This window comes from Ambystoma mexicanum, chromosome 3p (assembly GCF_040938575.1).
Source record: "Ambystoma mexicanum isolate Mex_15411 chromosome 3p, UKY_AmexF1_1, whole genome shotgun sequence".
Taxonomy (NCBI): Eukaryota; Metazoa; Chordata; class Amphibia; order Caudata; family Ambystomatidae; genus Ambystoma; species Ambystoma mexicanum.
In genome coordinates, this window is record NC_090925.1 from 168,904,540 (window position 1) to 168,926,719 (window position 22,180).

At 47.3% G+C, this 22,180-nt stretch overlaps 1 protein-coding gene across 1 annotated transcript in view; it reads left to right on the forward strand.

The window, feature by feature from the left end:
* The window catches only part of LOC138579844 (alpha-2-macroglobulin-like protein 1), a 530,696-nt gene that overhangs the window by 60,595 nt on the left and 447,921 nt on the right, over positions 1–22,180 (forward strand). The window contains exon 3 of the mRNA XM_069650076.1: positions 10,650–10,812. Coding sequence (XP_069506177.1) covers positions 10,650–10,812 — 163 coding nt within the window. The remainder of the gene's footprint in view (positions 1–10,649; positions 10,813–22,180) is intronic.

The window sequence follows — 22,180 nt, forward strand, 5'->3', positions numbered from 1 at the left end:
AACCCTATCAAGCAGAGCTACTATATGTCCATTTTAACTCTGCATCAATAGGTCAGGGTGATCCAACTTGGTGATCTGTGTCAACAGGGCATTCATACATTCGCAAGATCATCTGATATAATGGCCTGGTAGTTTCTCCCTAAAACCTTACGTGGCAGCTCATGTTGCTGCCTGAAAGGTTTTGGGAGATGGATCTGGCACATTAGAAGAGAGTGATCCGACCACACACAAGGGGTCGTAGTAACGCTTGTCAGTGTTATATTTTCACTGGCCAGACAGTCCAGTGTATTACCCTTTATGTGCGTCGGGTCAGAATTGTGTACAACAATATTCCCATTATTCAATAGCGTTTCCAATTCAAGTGCTTTCTTGTCTCTTGGGTCACCTCTCCATAGATTTAATTCACCCAGGAGTATATTGGCACTGTTCGCTTTCTGCATGGGTGATAATAAATGTATGATATTTTCATTAGACCGAGGTGTCTCACCTGGTATCCTATAAAGAAATACAAAATTAATGCTAAAAGTGTGATTAGGGATGATCTTCGTATGTAGAATGTCTCATCCATCACAATTCGCCTTCACCTCATACTCTCACAATGATCAGAATTGGTATCTGGGGTTGGGTCCGCACTGTACTCTACAATGCTAATGTGATCAATTTCCCCCTCCTCCTCCTCCTCACCTGTAACAGTAGTGGTGTCTTTACTCCGCCTTTCCTTTTTCTTCTTGTCTTTGTGTCTTCTGTCGAAGAGATAGGGTCTCCCTCGGTTAGAAGTCACTCTGCTGCCTATGAAATGACTGCACGCATGAGGGGCCCCTTTCTGTTGGAGTCCAGAAAGAGGAAAAAGCCTTTGGGCAGAAAAAACCTCTTGGAGCTTGTAGAGACGAGGACAGCAGGAGGAAGAATGTGGCAAGGTTCCGATCCTCCAGTAAACAGCAGGACTAGCAGATGAAGTGAATGGTGGCCAAGGTCTCTGGTAAACACGTTCTATCAGGCAGGTAGATGGAGTCCAAGGAGGGCACTGGCAGGACGTGGCAAACCCAGTGGTGCACTCCGGTAGAAGTCAGAGCAGCAGTAGCCGGAGAGGGAAACACGGAACAGACGAAGGGAAACAGGAAGGCAGGAAGAGAACAGGAAGGTAAAATAGAGAAAGGAAATAAAGAGAGGGCGTGAGAGCGAAGCAAAAACGGAGCCTGCGGGGCCGGTCCGAAACAGAAAAAAACAGCAAAGCAAAGGGGAGATGAGATAACAAGGCTGAGGGAGACAAGAAGCGAAACTACGGGGAAGAGCAGGAAGCGAGCGTCAGACTCACGAAAGAAAGCCTAGTGAGTTGCAACGCCGGACAGGAAAGGGAGGGGCTAAATGCATGATGCAGTAAGAAAGACTAGACCCACAACCGAACCAGGAAGAGAGACAGAAAAACCCCTACCGGCGATACAGTCGCCTGCTGGGCCATAGACACCAGGTGAAACGGCGTGTGACACATACATCCCAAAGACTTTTTTTTACAGATAATGGCTATCCCACCCTCCTAGCCTGTTTCACGATTCTTTCCCAAAAAGACATATCCAGGCGGGGTCACTTGCTCTCTGACCGGGCCATGGGCATCTGTGATCCATGTTTCCATTATGTCCACATCAAAATCAAGTTGTGAACATGAATAGTATGTTTAACTAAAGACCTAGTGTTAAGGAGGGCTTAATTAAAAGAGCTGATTGAGGGCAAATCAGGACCGATACCTGATTTGGACATCCCCAAGAACAACTCTAGGTGGGGCACATTATTATAAGCAACTTCCTTACTTTCCATGGGGTGCATAAAGTCCATGATCACAAGCAAGAGTTGCTAATAGTCTAGTGGGAAGCGACCTAGCCTAGTACATATGCTATATTGCCGTTAAAGAGAAACAAGCCTTTCAGTTTAAAACCTCCTATTCCCATGCACATACCTTCTGAATCAGTAACACCAGCCGTATATCCAGACCGGAATCATTCCTAGGAAGGGAAAGCGGAACGCAACGTCTCCCTGCCTGCCACCGTGGACCAGCATAGACCAGCTGGTCCCTGACGCGCCAGCGCTAACGCGCCTGACCGAGATTCAAATGCATGTTAAAGCCTACAGGACCGCCGGGACTTATAGTTCATTCGAACACCAGCATTATTGTCAAAGTGCTCAAAGGATAAAATACAATTGCACATGGGCTGCAATGATGAGAATAAATGCTTGTAAGTATTAATCAAGGCACTGAAATATTAAAACAGAGTTTCGGTGAACACGAGTGAACAATGAATAAAATTTGTATTCTAAAAGAAATCTGTAATACATGCACACAAAGGTGGCTGAAGTAGATTCTGTCAATATTAACAGTTACAAACAGTATCTAAACAATCACAGGCTAAAAGAAACAAAATCTTGTCTCTGGCAGTGTGCTAACTTTTAAGACCGAAATCGCATACAAGTTGCTTTAAGTATCATGCTTTGCAAATTGCAACCTCCATTTAGAAGAAAGATACTAATAAAATAACATTGAAAACCTTTGCTTCTCACACCACAAACTGGAGTGTCTTTCGTCCCTTAGAAAAGATGTGTTTTCTCTAACTTTCTAAAACGTACCAATTTTAGAACAACCGAAGGATGAAATGGTGTGTCAGCCGCACTAAGATTTTAACCATTGAGCAACAGGTTACTGCAGCGGACGATGCAGCCACTGTGCCAACATAGTAACCCGTATGTAATAATTTCAATTGTAGTAGTGAGCGAGTAAAGCAGAGAGGGCCTATTTATGAAAGGCATGGCTGCCCGGGTGGATGGCCACTTTGGTACTTTCTAGGTGTATCTGATGCTTTTTGGAATATAGTAATATTTTTCTGTGTTGAAATGAAGGACGTGGTGAATGTTTTAATATCATGGCCCTCATTACGACCCTGGCGGTAAGTAGCGGACATTACCGGCATGGCACAAGTAACGTGCACGTGCTGGCCAGATACCGCTAAAAGCAGCACATTACGACCTCTTGGGCACGAGCATTGCGCCATGCTGGTAATGTAATTACCGCCATGGCGGTAACGTCCAAAAAACACCACTTACCGGCATCGTATGCTGTGCAAATAGCACGTCCGCCACCCTAGCCATCGATATCAACAATTACCACTAATAGCGGTGATCGCAAATAACGGAAACCGCTATTAGCGGTGACCGCAAATAAGCGGATCCGGAAGTTGCGTCACCGCACAGGAACGGGAAAGAGCACGGCGGCCATCTTCAAAAACACAATCCATTGCCATCCTCCCCAACCAGTGGACACCTGACCCCCACAACCACTACAAACCTTGACCTACATCCATCAATCCTCACAATGCCTAAAGTTGTTAAAAAAGTGGCGATCGACTGCGGCAGGAGCGCTTCTCTAAGGAGGAGCTTAACATGTTGGCAGAAACACTACAAGAACATGCCGACGTAGTGTTCTCGACCGATATGACCAGACCGGCAATAGCACGTAAGAAGGCCATATGGGCCATGGTCGCACAGAGGGTCAGTGCAGTTGGCACTACACCCCGCAATGCAAGACAGTGCAGGAAACGGTGGGATGACCTATGCCTCCGCGTAAGGAGTATACTTTCTGCAAACAGAAACCTGGCCATGGCAACTGGTGGAGGAGCAGAGTCACCAATCAAAATTGAGCCGTGGGAGGAGATATATGCTGCACTCATTGGCACAGAGAGCATAGAGGGGGTCGGAGACATGGAGAGAGGAGCCCCGACATCATGTGACGCAGGTAGGTGCTTTAAATGCTTTAAATCCAGCCATGCCAAACTCACTGAAGTCCAGATTCATGGGAAGTGCAATGATGCCTGACAGGGTTAACACAACACATCAGCAGAAGACTGCCTACAGGCAGTTCTTACCTCCATCTTGTACACATGCAGTATGCACTCCCTTTCTGTAGGCACCCACATGCCTCCAAGCTTCTACCACCTAAAAGTGAGACAACCTGTATGTCACTGCCTCCAATGTGCAACATCTAGCAATCAATATGAATGCAGTCATCACAATGCCTGCTTAATGTCCGCAGACCCATCAATAAACCTTTCCCCCCTTTGCGCCACCACAGGCTCTCATTCGGACAGTGACGAGGAAGACACTGCCACCACACCTGCCAAGAAGGCCAGGCCCGATGTCCCCACACACCAACCCTCCACCTCTGCTGGAAAAAGCAAAATCCCTCCGCAGCCGAAATCTACAACCACAACACAGGCCAGGGCACAGATGTGCACCAAGCCAAGCACCATGTTACCACCAGCAACAAACATCCAGCAAGTGGTGCCCACCGAAGGCACTGGGTCTGCCGGAAGCAGCACAATATGCGAGACTGCTGCCACCGCAGCTGGCTCGGACGATGATGCAGGGGATGCTGATGTTGTTGTTTGTCTCCCCACTGTCCCCCTTCATTCCCTCTATCTTTCCCCATGCAGCCAGCATGATGAAGGCATACAGGGGCAATCCCCTGATGACTCTTGGCCAGCCACTCCATGCCCAGTGGAAGATTTGCAGGAGGGGGGCAGCACATTCGACACTGGCATTATCCTTAGTCCAGAAAAACCAGGAGTCGATGGAACAAATCATCACGCGCCAACAACAACTGTCCTCACTCATGAATCAGCATGTGGCCGAATGTGGAAATGCAAGGGCGGAAATGCAACAATGTGCAGAAACTGTGAAGGCAGCAATAGTATCCACCTCCAAGGATATCTGTGTAGAATTAGCCGCGGTGCGGCACATGCTCTCGGACCTTGTTCAGACCTTGAGGGACATGCGGCCTTGCGAGCAGCCAAGTACCTCCTCGGCTGCCAGTTCTGCCCCATCCAGCCCCGTCCGCAGATCGGCCAGGAACCTGTGGAGTACAGGCAGGGGTGCCTCGGGTGCAGGGAGAGGGGGGTGCCAATAGAGTCCGGCCAGTGGAACAATTTGACATGATGCACTTGACCACAGGCATTCACACACTTTTGTGGGGAGTTGAGGGGGGAGGGGGGATGGGCTGTGTTGGGGAGTTGAGGGGGGAGGGCGTATGGGGTGTGTTGGGGAGTTGAGGGGGTAGGGGGGATGGGGTGTGTTCATTCAAATCACAAAATCAAAAACCGGTTATGCACAAATCACATGTGTGGAAATTGCTCATTGTGTACGTGTGCTTTATTGGTGAACAGTCCACAGTGTGCATGTCCCAGACACACACAGTGCCCCAAGTGCCATCTCCATGCGACACCCACCGTCCATGTGTGCTAGAAGCATTGGTTAATGAGAGTCTGACGCATGGCACGTCCCACCTGTGCATCGCTTCCTCCTTGAGGTGCTGCCCCATCCCCACCCTCCTCATCCTCATCGTCAGGTGGTTGCAGTTCAGCGTCAGGGGGCAGGGGCACATTCCGTCTGATGCACATATTGTGTAGCATCACACATGCCACAACGATCTTTGCCACCTTCTCATGGTGGTACAGGAGTGCCCCACCAGACCTGCTGAGGCAGCGAAACCATGCCTTCAAGAGGCCAAATGTCTGCTCAATCACCACACGGGTTTGTGTATGTGCACGATTAAAGTCCTCTTCGTGCCGGTTCTGTGGGTTCTGGACTGGGGTAAGGAGCCACCTCTTCAAGGGATAGCCTGCATCACCTGTATGTGGGCAACAATGTATGTGTCAGTCATGACATCAGATTTCAAATAATGACGTGACACCATGGCATGCATTCATCTCTTACTTTGAACCTTTTTCCATGCACGAAGGGAGTCACACGATGTGACCGCTATATGTGTATTCCTCTTATGGACTGTTTTGCATGCCATCAACCAGTGTATGCAGGGGGGGTCCAGTACCTTCTGAGTGCCCATCCACTGTGTTAGTACATGGCGGTTGTTTAGGTGATCTGGCCGATGTCCATGTGATTACAATGCTCTCATCATCGCACCATTGCAGTCAGTTTCATGATGACCTCACTGAGCACTACAAATGTTGTTATGCAATTTATTTGGGCCTCTGTGTCAGTGTAGTGGTGTATTGATGTTTATGTCCGCCATGTGACTCCTTTGTGCGCAGTTATGGGGGACCGGCATTTCAGTTGATGGTGTTTGGTGCCGTGTATTGGCTGAAGTCATTGCATGTAGGTGCATTTCGTTGAGGTGGATGCGGTCTGATTTGGTACAGTGCACATGCAGATGGTTGTGTCATGGTTGGGACACATCTTCATTCACATGGTAGGGCTGCTTACATCTGGCATTATGTGGTCAGGTGTCAGCTAAAGTCTGGGCTGCTTTAGGGTATGAGCTGGCTCCATTACCTCTGGTACTCGCAGCCAGGTAAAGTATGCATCTCTTCCCCCCCCCCATGTCAGCCAGGTAAAGTATGCATCTCTCTCCCCCCCCCATGTCAGCCAGGTGAACTATGCATCTCTTCCCCCCCCCATGTCAGCCAGGTAAAGTATGCATCTCTCCCCCCCATGTCAGCCAGGTAAAGTATGCATCTCTCTCTCCCCCCACATGTCAGCCAGGTAAAGTATGCATCTCTCCCCCCCCCATGTCAGCCAAGTAAAGTATGCATCTCTTCCCCCCCCATGTCAGCCAGGTGAAGTATGCATCTCTCTCCCCCCCCATGTCAGCCAGGTGAAGTAGGCATCTCTCCCCCCCCCCATGTCAGCCAGGTAAAGTATGCATCTCTGCCCCCCCCCATGTCAGCCAGGTAAAGTATGCATTGGTACGTCAATCACCTACCCACTTCACATTTCCAAGGCCATGAAATGAGACTCACCGAGTAGCCAGGATCTCGGCCCTGCATGTCGCTCCATGTAGCGTGGTATTGTGGAGTTACGCAGGACCATTGAATCATGGGTTGATCCGAGGAATCGGGCACAACAATGTGTGATGATCCTGTTCGAGTCACATACCATTTGTACGTTTATTGAGTGGAATAGCTTACGGTTGCGGTACGCTACCTCCATGGAATGTGGGACCACCAATTCCACATGGGTGCAGTCGATGGCACCAATGCAACCAGGTATGCGGGCCAGTGCATGGAAAGCCACTTTGGTGTTTGAGATCTCCTGGGCAGGCCGTGGTAATGAAATGTGGTCGTCTGTGTGCTTGAGGAGGGCATTGTGCGCTTGGTTCAGCGTACGTGAGAATAATGGTTGTGAAATGCCATGCAAATGCCCCACTGTGTGCTGCTAGGTGCCTGTGGCCAGGAAGTGGAGCACGGACACTACCTTCAGTAGGGGGGATGGCGGTGGGTGTTTCAATCATGCTGACGATGTCGTTGTGTATCATGTCCACAATGGTGGTGATGGTGTCCCGGTCCAAACGGTACAGGGTGTGGATCTGCTCAGCGGTGAGGTTGAATGGACTGGCTCTGATGCGTGGGATTGGGGGCTGCCTGCGTGGTGGCACTGGCTGTGCTGGTGGGGCTTGCTGGCCCTGCCTTGCCCTCCTTCTCCTCCTGCATCTCCTCTGTGCTGCCTGTTGTTGTAGTTGTTGCTGTAGCACTTCCATTGCAATCAGGTCCTCCAGCCCCAACATTGCTAGTCGTATTGGAATCATTGTGGAGTGTGACTGGGTGTGGGAAGGGGTGGGGTGTGCTCCTTTTGTACTTGGCCAGTCTGTATTGCCTCCACCTGTGCTGATTGTGTGCACCTGTGGCAGCTGGGAACACTGCACATGGCCATTTACGGTTGGTCCGCGATGGCGGTATTAGCACCATGGCGGTAAGGTACTTTACAGCCTTCGCAAGGGCGTTAAGAGCATGTCCGCTTGACTCGTGATATTCCCTACTTTGCGCCATGCCGGTATTTACGGCAATGGAGGTCGCGTGTCCGCATGCTTGGTGCTGTTAGCAGCACTGTTAACTACGGTGCTGTTAATTGCACTTTCTCGGGTCATAATCGGACCTAGCGGTAAGTGATGCCGGTAATCCTTTACCGGCATCGTTTTTCACTTACCGCCAGGGTCGTAATGAGGGCCCATATGGGGTAACATATATCCCACTGTGAGTTATAAGAATATTGCAACTAGCCACTAAGATTACAGTATATGGTAATCTAGAGGAAGAATGCTACGGGTCGAGTGCATTTATAATGTTACATATCTCCGAATTGATGTGTACAGGTCGGGATATTTCATGTGTAGTTACAAATGGTTGACATCTTGTGTGTTGGCAGCATTTGGCGGAAAGGCCTGCAGGATCGCGGTATGTGCAGCTGTGCCGAGATATAGTCCATGTCCACCCTGCAACCACACAGTATGGAAGCAGTGTAGTTTAGTACCAGCGATAGTCCCAGCTCTATCAACCGACCAAACAGTGTGATCGTGACCACATCAGTGGCTCTCGCCTTGTGGCTCAGACTCAGTTCTCATTTGAGAACTTTTCAGAGCCTTAAAAACAGAAGAGATGTCGCTACTGAGTGCTATCTGCTCAAATATGCATTTACTGTATTCATTGTACTGCATAGGAACAGGAAAGTCCAGTCAGACTTTCTTAATTTATGTAAAAATGAACCGTTGCATGAATGTCACTGGTGGAGACATTTGCTATTTTATTTTGGTACGTTTGGGATTCCGGGTTGGGTTTTACTGTTCGGTGGGTAGATGAGGTCACGAGGCCTACATACACGATAACTCCACGTTTTAAGGTCTCCAGTTTTGTCTGACGGATTTTTTTTTTAAAAAGTCAAAGAAACAAAAGTGAATCCTCTTAGTGAAAACGTCGTCTGTAAAAGCCTCGCCAGCTCAGATTAAGATATTGCACAAAATTCGAGCGTATGTGTTTTTATGCCCATAAATTCCCAAGCAATTAGGTACCCGGCATGTTAATGCTCTGAGCGTGGCACGTGCCATGCCAGCTATTCCTCCGTTGAGTACTTGTATAGGTGTCGTTTTCTTTTCCTCAGGGTATTTAGTGCAGTGATGTTTTTAAAAACCAGATCTTGTCTATATTTAATATTCAAAAGGTCAATTATGAACTTCCAGAGCAATGTTAAAATAAAAGTATTCTTGATGTTGTTTGTAGACAAGAGGAGACAGTGCATCCTCAAAATATGAAATGTGATTGCACAGTTATTAATGGCCCCTATCTATGGCATCAACGTGCCATCTCCCATACAGGAACATCACAGGATGAGCGAGATACCTTCCCTGCTGTTCTGAGTAGACCATGCGATATGGCATGAAACACGGCATGCAACATAGGGGTCGGGGGGGAGGGGGGGTGGTGTTTGTGTGTATATATATATATAGCCTAAAAACTGATCTTGTTTGCCACATGGTTTTTAGTTCTATATGGGAGGTAGAAAGTTGTAAATCCATTTTTTCTACCTGCCCTCTGACCCCAGCAGACAATCTCAAAGGGATCAAAGGGCTAACGTTCTAGCAGTAGATTTAGGGTGATTTGTTCGAAGAAAAAGACCGATTTTTCTTTCTCCCCCTTTGACAGCACATATATGCAGGGGGAGACCCCCGCAGACCCTCATTAACTTTACCCCCCCACCCAATACCCTAGCAGTAAGCTGTCCAGACTCAAGTGGAACAGTAGCCTGGTAAGGACAGCACTCTATTGTGGGCTCCTTCTGTTGGTTTAACTACAAGCCCCTGTCATTGGAACTCGGATCAATGTGTGTCACTGCAGGGCTCCGTTAAGTTGCAATAGTCCATATTCCAGTCTTAACTGCTCCATGTTTCTCCACATGTTCTCTCACTGCACCATACACATGGCAGCCCATGGATGCACAGAACAGTGGAACATCTCTCTCGCTGGTCTTAAGGACCTCTGTCCCAGCCATGGCAGGGCAGTGCCCTTCTGGACCCCAGCTGGCTAAGGGCAATCTTCCATTGTGTTAATCCTGGTGATAAAGACGGATGATAAATATTAGCAAAGACATCCATTGATAAGAGCTGAGGTCAATTTCAGCTCCTCATTAACATATTCGGTAAAGCAATGCCCCCTTCCAGCCAATGGGATGCTGCCAAAGGAATCGATCGACACAAATGAGGGGCTCAAGCATTTGTATCATCGTTCCAGGCACGGTTTGACCAAAAACATTTGAAGTCCATCGAGGCCTGATGCTTTCCAGGGCCTTAGGGCTGAATCCATTGAAATACAAGCTGTGCCTTTCTTACCCAGCCCAATAAAGCTATGTTTTAAAACCTGACCCTTGGCAGTCGGTGTGGGTTTTTTTCTGGGTTTGCTGGAAGATGGCTTTGTGATAAGAACCGGTCACTCATAGCAATGTGGCAGTGAAGTATGTATTTCTGAGTGTCTCGCTTGAAGGCAATTTAAATTTCATCAGTGATTAAAGAGCGAATCGATGCAGAAAAATACCAACATGTGGCTGAGTGGAATGAGAGTGTCCCTTTATTGAGGGCTGAATGCAGTCATGAACATGTTAAATGGTGGCAGTTCACTCTGCAAACTGTTGAGAGAGCCAAGGGCTCCCACTCCTGTGCCCTTCTCATGGCCCCTGCTCACGGGCGTGGTGGTGGAAGCCTCACCAATCCTACTCCAGCTGAGTCTTAGGGTGACTCATTGTACAGGGTGGCCACAGTGCTGCTGCGTGTGTGTGCATAAACGCGTCCCTTGCCACAGTAACCGGATGTTCCCTCTTCTGGCACCCAGGTCCCGGCTCCTGCCAGTGGAGAAGAGGAGGTGGCATCTGTCCATGTGCTGGGCCATTGCAGCAGCTTCAACTTTGAGAAGTCCAAGAAGGTCCTCATAGAGAGATCCAAGCACCGCACCTACATACAGACAGACAAGCCTGTCTATAAACCTGGAGAGATAGGTGAGTGGGGGTCCCTCACAGCCCGTATCGGCCATGAGGTTGTGAATGGCATGGACTTGCCCTGCCTGGTGGTGGGACGCACACACACTTGGAGCAAGGGAGTTGGGTGCATAGGAGAGGCATTCTGCTGGCCACACATCATTGACAGAAGATGTGATGCACTCAATGCTTCAGTGGCTTTCCTCATGCATGACTGTTGATGGAAAAAATGATGAAATGCTTAAAGAATCAGAAGCCTGGAAATAGTTCCATGGATTGCAATGTGTTTAAATTATCGTTTCCAGCTCTGGATGCTCAGGAATAACCTTTTTTTTTCAATATAAACTTTATTGTCAATTAGTGATACCACATATGCATAATGCATTCAAGTACACACAGGTATTATGTGGTCTTCTATTGCGGATCAACACAGAGGTTGCTACTAAAGCTTCAGCGTTTGTGGGCAGTGGCCAGTGGCATCGAATAGAGATGCTAAGAAGACACATAGACCGCACGCTGGTTGGACAACTGATTTCACAGAAGAGGCTTTCCAGATTCTGAATTTCCAAGTCTTGGTGGTGAAATAGGGGTAATAATGCATGAATAGAAGAACAGAGTCCCTCCGAACAGAAAGGGGGCAATGTGGAGGATAGGGCATATCGTGCCTATAAGGAGCAGTTTGTTGACATCCAGCCTCCATGTGTCCTCTGCCAGTGCGGAAGCTTCTGTGAATCACATGAATGTCACTCTTCCAGGCAAAGAACATGACTGCATGATGTACCTGGGGATCATCATGAGAGTCCCCTTAGGATGGAAATGAAATATTTCAGCTTCCGGATATGGATGGATGCTGGGCTGCTATTCATAGCCATCAGAGTCCAGAGCCTGGACCACCATTAACTGATTTCCGGAGAGCTAAGGCTGCCCGGACGTCAATGACTGCGAGGGCTGATGAGCTATTGTTATCTTAACTGCTTCCTAGGAACGCGCATGTAATGGATGGGTCACACAGAATAACTCTGAGTCCAAATAACCGAACCAACTCAGGAAGATGGCAAAGTACAGTTTTATTAACAATGATCTAAAACGGGGAGTTTACAACGAACATCAACCGACGTACGCTCAGTTCATCTCAGCGATTTCTACACAAACAATAGCTTTTATACCAAAAATACATCAGAAGTGACATCATACTACGTGGCAATAATGAAAAACGTATCAAGGGTCGGGATTGGCTAGGATTGTGATTGGCTGTCCTTTATCAGGTGGACAACATATGCCTACCTCTAAAACATGTAATCTTTAGAAACATTAGGTACACAGTTTCTCATTGGTCTTCAAATTATAAGGTCCTTCGATATATTGACTGGTATAATTGGTTTGTACGCTTGTGCCATGTCTGGAACATTTGGTTCACTTTGCAGCATGTAAGCCCAGACCCAGATGCAAGGAGATGGGGTATGACACTACCTCCCCACCCAATTAGCCCAGCATCTCTCATCACCCATGCCTTCTGCCATGAAGATTGTCTTTGTACTTGGCCTTGCAAAAGTATCTTTGTCTTTGAGAATGCACGGGAGTGAGGGCACTCGCTGTCGTGTCTAGGACTCCAAGTTCAAACTCTATTTTCATCCTTGGCCCACATGACAGGAGACCATGATTTGGTCCATATTTGCAGGTTTTAAATGCTCTGAATGAATTAAAGTTGCCACTCTTGGTGTTCTTTCTTTGCTCCTTAACAAGGGATGATTCATCCTCTGCACGTTCGTTCCTTTCAGAATAGATAGCTGACCTTGGCTGCTTCAGCCTTCACTCTAGGCCAGACAACCTTGACATGCAGCTCCACGATTCTGCTTATTCTTGCTGCGACACAGTTTTCCCTTCCCACTTCATGGGTCCTAGCTTACTAAATTCATGATACCGCTGTCCAGCTCCAATGGCTGCTTTGCCTTCATTCTTTTTACTACGTATAGCCAGTTTCTATTGGGTCTTAGTCTACCTTGCGTTGCAGCGTCTGTACAATTGTTGAACGGTTGATTTTCTGCAGCACTTTGTGCACGTGTAATCTTCTTCTTCGTAGTTAAATGCTCACTCGATTCTTTACTTCATCATTAGTTTCCTTAGGATCTACAATCCTCTCCAGCCAGTATCTCGGGACATCGCATATGCCTCTTGTGACATCACTAGCTTCTTTCTTTGCTCTTTTTGATATTCCACCAGGGAGTTCCTCCCTTAGGTTGCCATCACATTGGGGATACATTCAGTAGGGTTGTCTCAATGGGTATCTTCTTTCAAACACATGCTGCAGTATCGGCACAACGGCAGGTGTCAAACATGTCACAGTGTCATTTCTCCAACATATGGGTTGAAGGGGGGCGGGGTCTCCTGCAGCTGCTCCTCTACAATTCATAGCCATCACAGTCCAGAGCCTGACCACCATTAATTGACATCCACAGAGCTAAGGCTGCCCGGATGTCAATGACTGCGAGGGCTGGTGAGCTACTGTTGCCTTAGCTGCTCCCAATTTATGGGAAATGAATCTCCAGTGACAATCTCCAGTGTGAAAGTGTCCCAGTGATCTGCATCTCCCAATAGAATAACCTGAAGCTTCCTAAGGAATTTGGTTTAAACATGCAACATTCCCACTAAATATGCCTTCAAGTACCACACAGCAACAAGCAACGCCAAGAAAACGAGTGTGTTAAGATATCTTGTATTGAGCCTAAATGGAGTGGGATGCTATCTGAAGGGATGGCAGCTTGTAGGCAATCTCTTTGATCTGAGTCCAGCTTGAAGGCTATGCTGCTCCCATCCAGATGCTATTCCAACACATCTGCAGGAGCGCGATCCATAACTCTTTATCCCGGGAGGATAGCTCAGCGGCAACGTGCGCGTCTTGGAAGCAAGACGACACGAAGCAACACAGGTTCGATCCCCGGGTCCGCGCTTAGAAACCTCTGGGTGTTTAAGCGCGTTATAAATACGCAACTAAGAAAAACAAACAATTCCTGTAACAGCGCCTCGATGCCCTCGGGCTGTGTGAGCACTTTATAAATGTAAAATATAAAAAAATCCATTTTACCATAAATGGGTGGGAATGAAAAGCAAACTTAATGTCCAGTGTTTCATATAGTGCAGAGATCCTCTTCTTACAAGGAACTTCAATAAATAGGTCCTCAAACTTATATGTGCTTTTAGCCCCCGGACATCTTAATCTTAAAGCTAATGTCGAAATCTAGAGGTTGTCCCTGTTCATAAAGTTGCCCCAGGCTTTGTAGATCTCGTTTTGCCCACAAATCAAAATGAAGTGGCTTGAAACCAGAAGAAAAATCTTCATTATTCCAAATTGAGGTTAAGGGGGAAAGGAACATTGTCACAGCAAGCTTTCTTATTGCTAAAGTCCAATAGTGCATGGTACCAGGGATCTATTATCCACGGGCAAAGCTTGTGAATGTGGAGATACCCATGACAGTTTTGGAAGAGAAATAGATAGCCCCTGTTATTCAATTGGGAGCCACTTCTTGTCTCTGTGTTGTAAGATGTAATCAAATGCAGAGGTGAGATTAGCTGAAAATATTTATCAAACCCCAATATAGAGACCTAGGATCGAGCAAAACATATAGATTATTACACGCAGCAGCGGTAAAACTAGAATGTTTATGGGTGAGGGGTACTGTCTGTAGCCTCCTCAGTGCAATTCTACTGGGCAAATTGTGATAAGGTAAATTATTCACTAGCTTACAAATGACTTAAACAGGGTCCCCATAGTGCTATACATGCTTTGCAGAATGACCATGGAGTCAGATTGAGTTCTCAGGAGACCAACACTTCAATTTTATCAAAGTAATTTACTGTTTTGTTCAAAACACTCTCTCTTAACCTGGACCTTATTTATCCATATTTCGAAAATGTTACCCTGGCTGCCTTTCCCCGGAAGAGGTTACTTGTCTAGCTAGACTGTCTAGTGTGGAGGCCATCGCATTCATAATTAACCAGATGTTCATAGAAATATTCTCACATTTTGTCACCTAAGATGGTCCTCCTTTTCAGAGTTCTCTAGTTTCACGTGAGGTTATTCACCTCTATGGGTGAGTCAGTGATAAGCCCATTAAATAAACTGTACAATGACCCAGTCTTCATTCAGTGCAAAAATTATGACACCCAAATTCTTTCCAAAATATTAGCTATCAGATTGGCACCCATTTTGCCCACTCTTCTAGATACAGAACAATCAGGCTTTGTAGTGGGCACAAGGACTCAAGATTACATTAAACAAATAATTAATTTTATTCATTTTTATTGGGGTAATGCAGTGATCCCGGTGCACTTTGGACGATCTAGAGACCAAAAAGTAATCGAGCCTGGATTCATGTGGCCAAAACCAGATCAAGTTCTATAATTGCTTTTTTCGGGGTTGTAGACTTTGGTGAAATGACTGTAATGTTGATCCGGGACCGATCTAAATCGTGGTCTAGTATCACATTATTTTACTGGCCCTCGCATGTCAGGTGGCTGGCCTGGTCCATCCCCAAGTCACTAACTATAACATTGTTGCAGTGTTGTGGACTTACCATTGGTTCATGCCCATTGCTACCCACCCGTAGGGTACTAAAATGTGATTGGCTAGAGCTGACGTCTCCAGGCCTGTGATCTGGTCAAATTCTCAGCTCACTGTGTACCCCTTCAAGGTAATACAAATGATTATGTGTCTATTTTGTAACTTGTGTGTACCACCTTATCTTATGAGAGTGCTCTCCTGACCAGTGCAACACTTGTTGCATTATGTTGCATACATGTCACAGTCTGTGTCTGGCAGCCTGGGACCAGCTCTCCTTTCCCACCGCTGATCGATGTCCATTGTCTTGTTCGGCCCCGTCACGTGTTCAGAGACCATGGATTTGAGCTGTGGAGCTCTGAATTATGAGAATGTATCAGTATTTTCTGCAGCTGGTCCTTTGTTGTCTGTGGATTGGAATGTTTTCCGTATTTCTTGACCTTGGCTGCGGGTCCTGTCCCACACGTCTTGCTCTCTGTCAAGCCTGAATTAGCTCAGCTCGTCTCTTGCTCAGAGGCCCGAGGACTGCTGTAATTTTCCTAAACCTTACAATGTGGTTTCTACAGTGTCCATGCTATGCTACATTTCCATAGGTTAGTCACACTTGGTTCTGTCAGGCCCCATAGGTGCTGCTGCAGTTCCATAGGGTTATTTGCATGCAAGCATCTGCAAACTTTGCTCGGGATCTCTTGTCACTTGCAGTTTCTGTGTTGCTGCATTTGGCTAATGCACAAATAATAATGCAATGACAGTATGTATATGTATCTGTCCTCTAACTATAGAACTGTGCGCTCATGTTCTTCATGTATTCGAGTGCGTGTTTATGTCCCGAAGTGCAGATGCCACATGTGCTTCATGTCTAATGATGCTATTTTGGGGTGTCTCTAACAACATAAGTAACATGGCACTTTGGTGTTTTTAGTCAATTTTCGGGAATTCATCAAGCTTCAAATCCTTCTTTGGTACGACCAACGAAGGCATGTTGATGTGTTCCAACGAGCAAACTCCTCCAAAATCGGGTGGCAGCTTCTCGTATGCTTTTGATACGCAAGCCCAATAGTGATCTATCAGTACTGCTGTTCCTGCCTTCATAGCTGTGTGTTGTTCAATGCTTCTGCATCCAACATTCTCGCCAACTTCAACTTCACCATTGTTCTGATAGCACAGTGCTGGTGTCTTCAGAGGTATTATCGACATTGGACCAGCTCCATTTTCCACCAATGTCAGTAACTTGCTGCTTGCTTCCCATTCTTTCAGGCACTTGTCGTTTTCTTCCTGTACCTTGTTCATTGGTGACTGTGCTAGTGTCAGTGCCTTGCTTCCCAGCACTCCATCCTTCCACCCATCTTCTGTGTATACTTGGCCATACACTAGTATCTGTGGTCTTTCCCATCAACCAGGCTCTCCTCTTGTCTTTTTCACTCTTGTCCATGGACATGGTAGTTCCTTCAGAGTGATAGTCTTTGTTTCTCCTTTGTCAGGTTCATCAGTTGTGTACTGTATAGCTTAATCTAGCTGCCAATAATTGCTCATCATGTCTAATGTCTTTATGTAATTATCGTCATACCGGAACGTTGCTTTAGACATCCATCTCAGTGTTGCTGTCTTCCCTCAAAATCTTCATCCAGTTTTCACCATCGAGAGATACATTATGCATTGTGCTCTTGCTGCTGGTATTTCAGTTGCTATGAACGTTCTGGAGGCACTCATTGCATAGGGGATTAAGGAGCAGACATAACTCCTCTCTCTAGTGGTTTCCTTAACCTATATTGGTCGTGTGTTTGTAGCACGTGTTATTAGACACGAGAGCAGTGTCAGTGAGATACACGTCTACCCCCTTCATGTCTGTGTCAACACTGCGCTTACCTCTCCTTACCTTATCAACAGTGTTCTCCTGCCCACCTGACATGGTCGTACCACCTGCTCGGGTTGGGGAACTGTTAGCAGAGGGTACAGCGGTAGCACTAGCAACGCAAGTCATTTTCCAAAATATTAATATAATAACACTGCTAGTAATAAGTAAGACCAACAGAATCATCATATTTTTTAATATGTTATTCATTTTCACTTATGCTGCTTGATCCTTGCAGCTTGAAGATATAGTTGCCCGACGGAAATGCATGAAGAAATGCGTTATTTTGTTAGTATGGTAAATACTCTTATGCCCCGCGGACCAGGTAATCACTGATGGCAAAGGCAAACACTTCTTCCGACAATTTTCTTACTGATTGGTCTCTCAGATTGACAAGTACTGGGGGATCACCGTGCTCAAGCTGTGGGTATGTTTGGGCCAAATACTCTAAAAGGCAAAATAATATACTCGGGGGGGATCGGGCTCGGAATCTGCTGGGTCTCCTAACAGTATGGACAAATTGGTTTGAGAAAGTATCTGGGTGATGGGAAGAGGGCAACATTGACAACCATCAACAATTACATCGACTTTCACGTTAGTTGTGTGTGGAAAAAGAAAAATAACAAACAGACAGTGTGCCCCAATATGTGTCCACAAAGATTCCTGTCTCCACTTCTGCTGCTCGTGAGTGCGTGATCAATGGATGCCCTCCTCCTGGTCGTGTAAGTTCAGAACGCGTGTGTAGCTCTCCTAGGTGCTGAACGTTGGCCCTGTCAGTCAAGGTGACTTTGTTGCCAGGGGAGGCCACTGCTTTGTAGCTGCTTGACATCTGCCAAGTGGTTCCAGACTGTCTTCTCCTCGAGTTTGACAGCACGGTCAGCCACTTTCTCCACGATGTGCGGACCTGTGAACCTTGGTGCATTCCAGCACCATACAAAGTTCCTGAGGAGGACGATGTCCCCCACACTCACAGGGTTTTTAAGTCCAGAGTTTTGTGATGCGCTGTCGCAGTTGCTCTCTTCACTGTCTTCTGAGCCCCCCCAGTGTTGTTGTATCTGGCGAGAGATAAAAGAAGCACTAGCCACTAAAGAAGTAACATAGTCAGGCATTTCCTGCCCTAGCACATCTACACTATTCTCACAATCCTTCAGTGCCCTTGTGGGAGGAGCCAGGGGAAGAAGGATGCGCCATCCTGTCACCGACTCATGGGGCATTAAATGGTGGTCGGACCCAGGAGTATTGCGCAATGCAAACAGTGCGAGTGATAAACGGTGTAGCCAATTCGTCCTGGTGCTCTGCTGTGTCTTTGATATGCGCTCTTTTAAAAGGCCATTCAGGCATTCACACATTCCTTTTGCTTGCGGGTGGTAGGCCCAGGCAAATTTATTTTGGATGTCCAACAATGCTGTGATGTGCTGAAACATGTCATTGGTGAAGTATGGCCCATTGTCAGACCGCAGGAATTTTCACATGCCCCATCACACTACCAGCTGCACCTCCTCAGAGCTATTCTTCCTTTCCTCTCCTTCCCCCAGAAGCTCACTATCTTCAGAGCTCTGGTTCTCTCTTGGCTGGACTATTGCAACAGCATCATTCTAAATCTACCTGCTTCTACTCTCAACCCTCTGCAACTCATCCAGAACAAGACTACAAGACTTGTCCTTGGCATCAAGCCCAGGGATCGTATCTCTCCAGGACTGAAATCTCTGTATTGGCTCCTTCTGGCTGTGAGGATTAAGTGCAAACCCCTCTGCATTGTCCACAAGGCCTTCTGGGGCCTCAATACCTTCAACTCTCTCTTCCTAAATATCTTCCTTCTCGAGCTCTTCGCTCATCAGTTTCCAACTTCCTCAGGGTCAGTCCCTTCTCCAAGCAACGAGTTGGTGGTAGATCTCTTTCTTCATCTGGGACCTCCCTCCAGAACGGCCTCCCTGCCTCCTGAAACTTGAGGATAATCATCTCCAGTTCCGGAAGCACCTCTTGCTGCTTTTTCTCCTCCTCTCCCCTGCTGACTTACTGGCTGAAACCAAAACTGCACTGGTTACCTGGCCACCCTCTGATCTCGGACTCAGGTCCCCTCCCCGCCAGTTGCAAATCCTGCACTGCCTTCCTGGCAACCCCCGTACTTGGGGATTGTTTCTGTATCCCTTCAGTCCCACTACCAGCACTTGACACATGTTGTCTGCACTTACCCTTGCCACCTTCTGGCCGTACTTCTACTTATTGTTATTTATTCTTTTATCCCATGTATTGCAATGTTCCCTCCCCCCGCACTCTCCCCCTTCCTCTTTCCCCTGCACTTGCGCGATCTGAAAGACACCTAGCCTAGTAGGATTGTTGTCTGTCTTCCCTCTGTTCCCCCTCCCTTGCCTCGTTGCGCCCTGAAACTCTTGTTTATAGGCGCATTATAAATGCCATACCATATCATATCATATCTTGGGAACACTTCCCTGACTAGGAACTTAGCCTCTCAAAGGGTGTCAGCATGTGAAGAGGGGCCTGCTTCAATCCATCAGGAGAATGGGCATACAAACACTATCATGTAGCAAGATCCTTGACAAACTTGAATCATGTCTACATAATCCACATGTACATGCTGGAATGGGCCTACTGGTCTCAATATAGCTCCTCTCACAACTCTCAAAGTATGCCCTGCTGTAAAATGCTGACAAATCAAACAATTGCTCACAAATTCAGCCACGTGTTCCGCCAAATTAGGACAGAACCATGCTCCACCAATGCGTGTAGCAATGACCTCCTTCCCTGTGTGAGTTGGATAGTGCAATTGTGCCAATGCAGTGTTCAATAATGCGAGTGGCATCACCACTTTCCCTGTTTTATCCTGCCACCATAGGGTATCTGTCAGAGACATTGTGCAGCCTCTTCTTGTCCACAGTTCCTTCTCCTCCCTGGGTACTGCTCCCTGCAACTCCATGATCTGTGCTACTGGCAGTACATTGTACTCTTTCTTAAGTACCATATTTCTGGTGCACTCTCTCACATTTGGAGCTCAAAATCTGCGTCTTCATTTCCCCTTGATATGGGATCTTCCCCTTGCGTGTGTTCTTGGCACTTCACTATTGCTATCTGGCTTGGATAAGCAATTACTTCAATCAGTCTTCCCAGTAAAAGTGCATGTTGTACTGGAGTCCCGTCCCCCCTTTTCAACCCTCTCCTGAGCCATCGTGACAGTCCAAAGTGTACTGTGGACGTCATGTAGGCAGAGTCAAAGTAGATTGTCACCTGTTTCTCTATGCTGTTTTCCGGTGCTACTATTATGGTCACTAGTTCTGCTGCTTGTGCAGACTAATGGGATTGTAGTTGCGCACTGGCTCCCACTTCACTTGTCCCATCTTCCTTCAGTCTTACCACTGCAGACCCTGTATGCCTGACCCTGTCTGTCTGGTCAATTGTAGAAGACCCGTCAATGTAGAGCACGTCTCCCCCCTCAAGTGCATCCTCCTCTACCTTTCGAGTGTCACTGAACATCTCTATGTTTGCTGTACAGTCGTCTGCATAGTCTCCTACCTGTAGGACATCTGCTAGAAATGTTGCTGGGTTGAGAATTCTGCATTTTACTATCTTCAGTCCTACATTCGATAGTATCACCTCGTACCCTGATGCTCTTTGTGTAGTCAGTGAGCTCTTTGGCTTCTGCAGTATAACAAAGAGAGTGTTGTTACGCTCACCTGGCTCCCACAGGGGCGTCAATCTGAACTGGACTGCTGCGGTCTCCACCAATGTGACGCGCAGAGCCGAGATGACCGACTGGACTGGCCCACCTAACTTCGTTTGCTTGGCCCGTAGGAGTATTCTTCTGCAAATGGAGAAAGGGAATTAACCACCAGTGAAGTTGAGTGTCAACCCCCACCCTCCGCTGTTCTCCCCACTGATCACCTTTAATGTCCCCTCTTATAGTCTCACCTGATGGTTTGGAAAGATGAGCTTGCCATCCTGCGTTGAGCGCAGGGGCGCGTAGATATCCAGTTGCTTCACTGGTTCGAAGGAATTGGTGAGTTCCAGAACTATATTGACTCCGAGATTTCCGGCGAGACGCCGTAAGTGTATAGTTCGTAAGAGTTCAAATGTCTGACTTTCACTCTTGTCCAATTCCTTGCAGGTTGCGGCTTGACCCTAGCGAAGAGTTCCTCGTGGCAGCCGGTAATATTCAAATAAGGATTGGTATTATCCAACACAGTTCGATAAAATAATGTCAATATATAACCTGTTGCTTTCTCCCTTATTCAGGTGCTGAGAGTAATTATGAAGTCTCGGGGAATGATGCCTCCGGCGGTAAAATTAGGTAAGTCTATTGTGGTGAGAAGGATTCCCCTTGTTTGTCCCTTGGTTTCACCTTGCTGTCCTTTTGTTTCCCCTTAGGGTCCAGGGTTCGGCGAGGATGAAATGGATGCTGCGCCGACCCGTGAAACGGTATAGTACCCCCAGCGGTAAAATCAGGTAAGTCTATGGGGGGTAACTAATATTGCCTTTGTTTATTCCCTTGGCTCACCTTGCTGTTCTTGTGTTCCCCTTAGGTGCCGGAGTGTGGCGGGAACATGCAGGATGCGGTGGACAGTGAAGATTCAGCGAAGGCCGGTGAGTACATCGCGGCGCTGCAGCAGGCGAGGTGACGCGCATAAAATAACTTCTTTCTTCCAGCTGGAAGGCACGGTGGATTGGGAACTCAGGTAAGGATCAAAGGTATTGCTCTTGTTCTAACCTTTTCTCCTTCTTTCCCCCTTTTCCTAGGAGCTCTGGACTCGAGGCTGGCGTGGCAGAAGACTGGATGCAAACTTGCAGGCACGGTGAGCGTTACGCTGCTGGATGCAGAATAACGCGAAGCGTGTGCTGCTCTTCGGGCGTGGTTTAAATAGCCTCAAAAGTAGTCCCAGGTAAGTATTCCTCCCCAGCCCCACCCGAGTAAAAAATAGTCCCTAGGTAAAGTAGTCCCTTCCAAGCCTCTTTTGGCTTGGAGCTCTTGC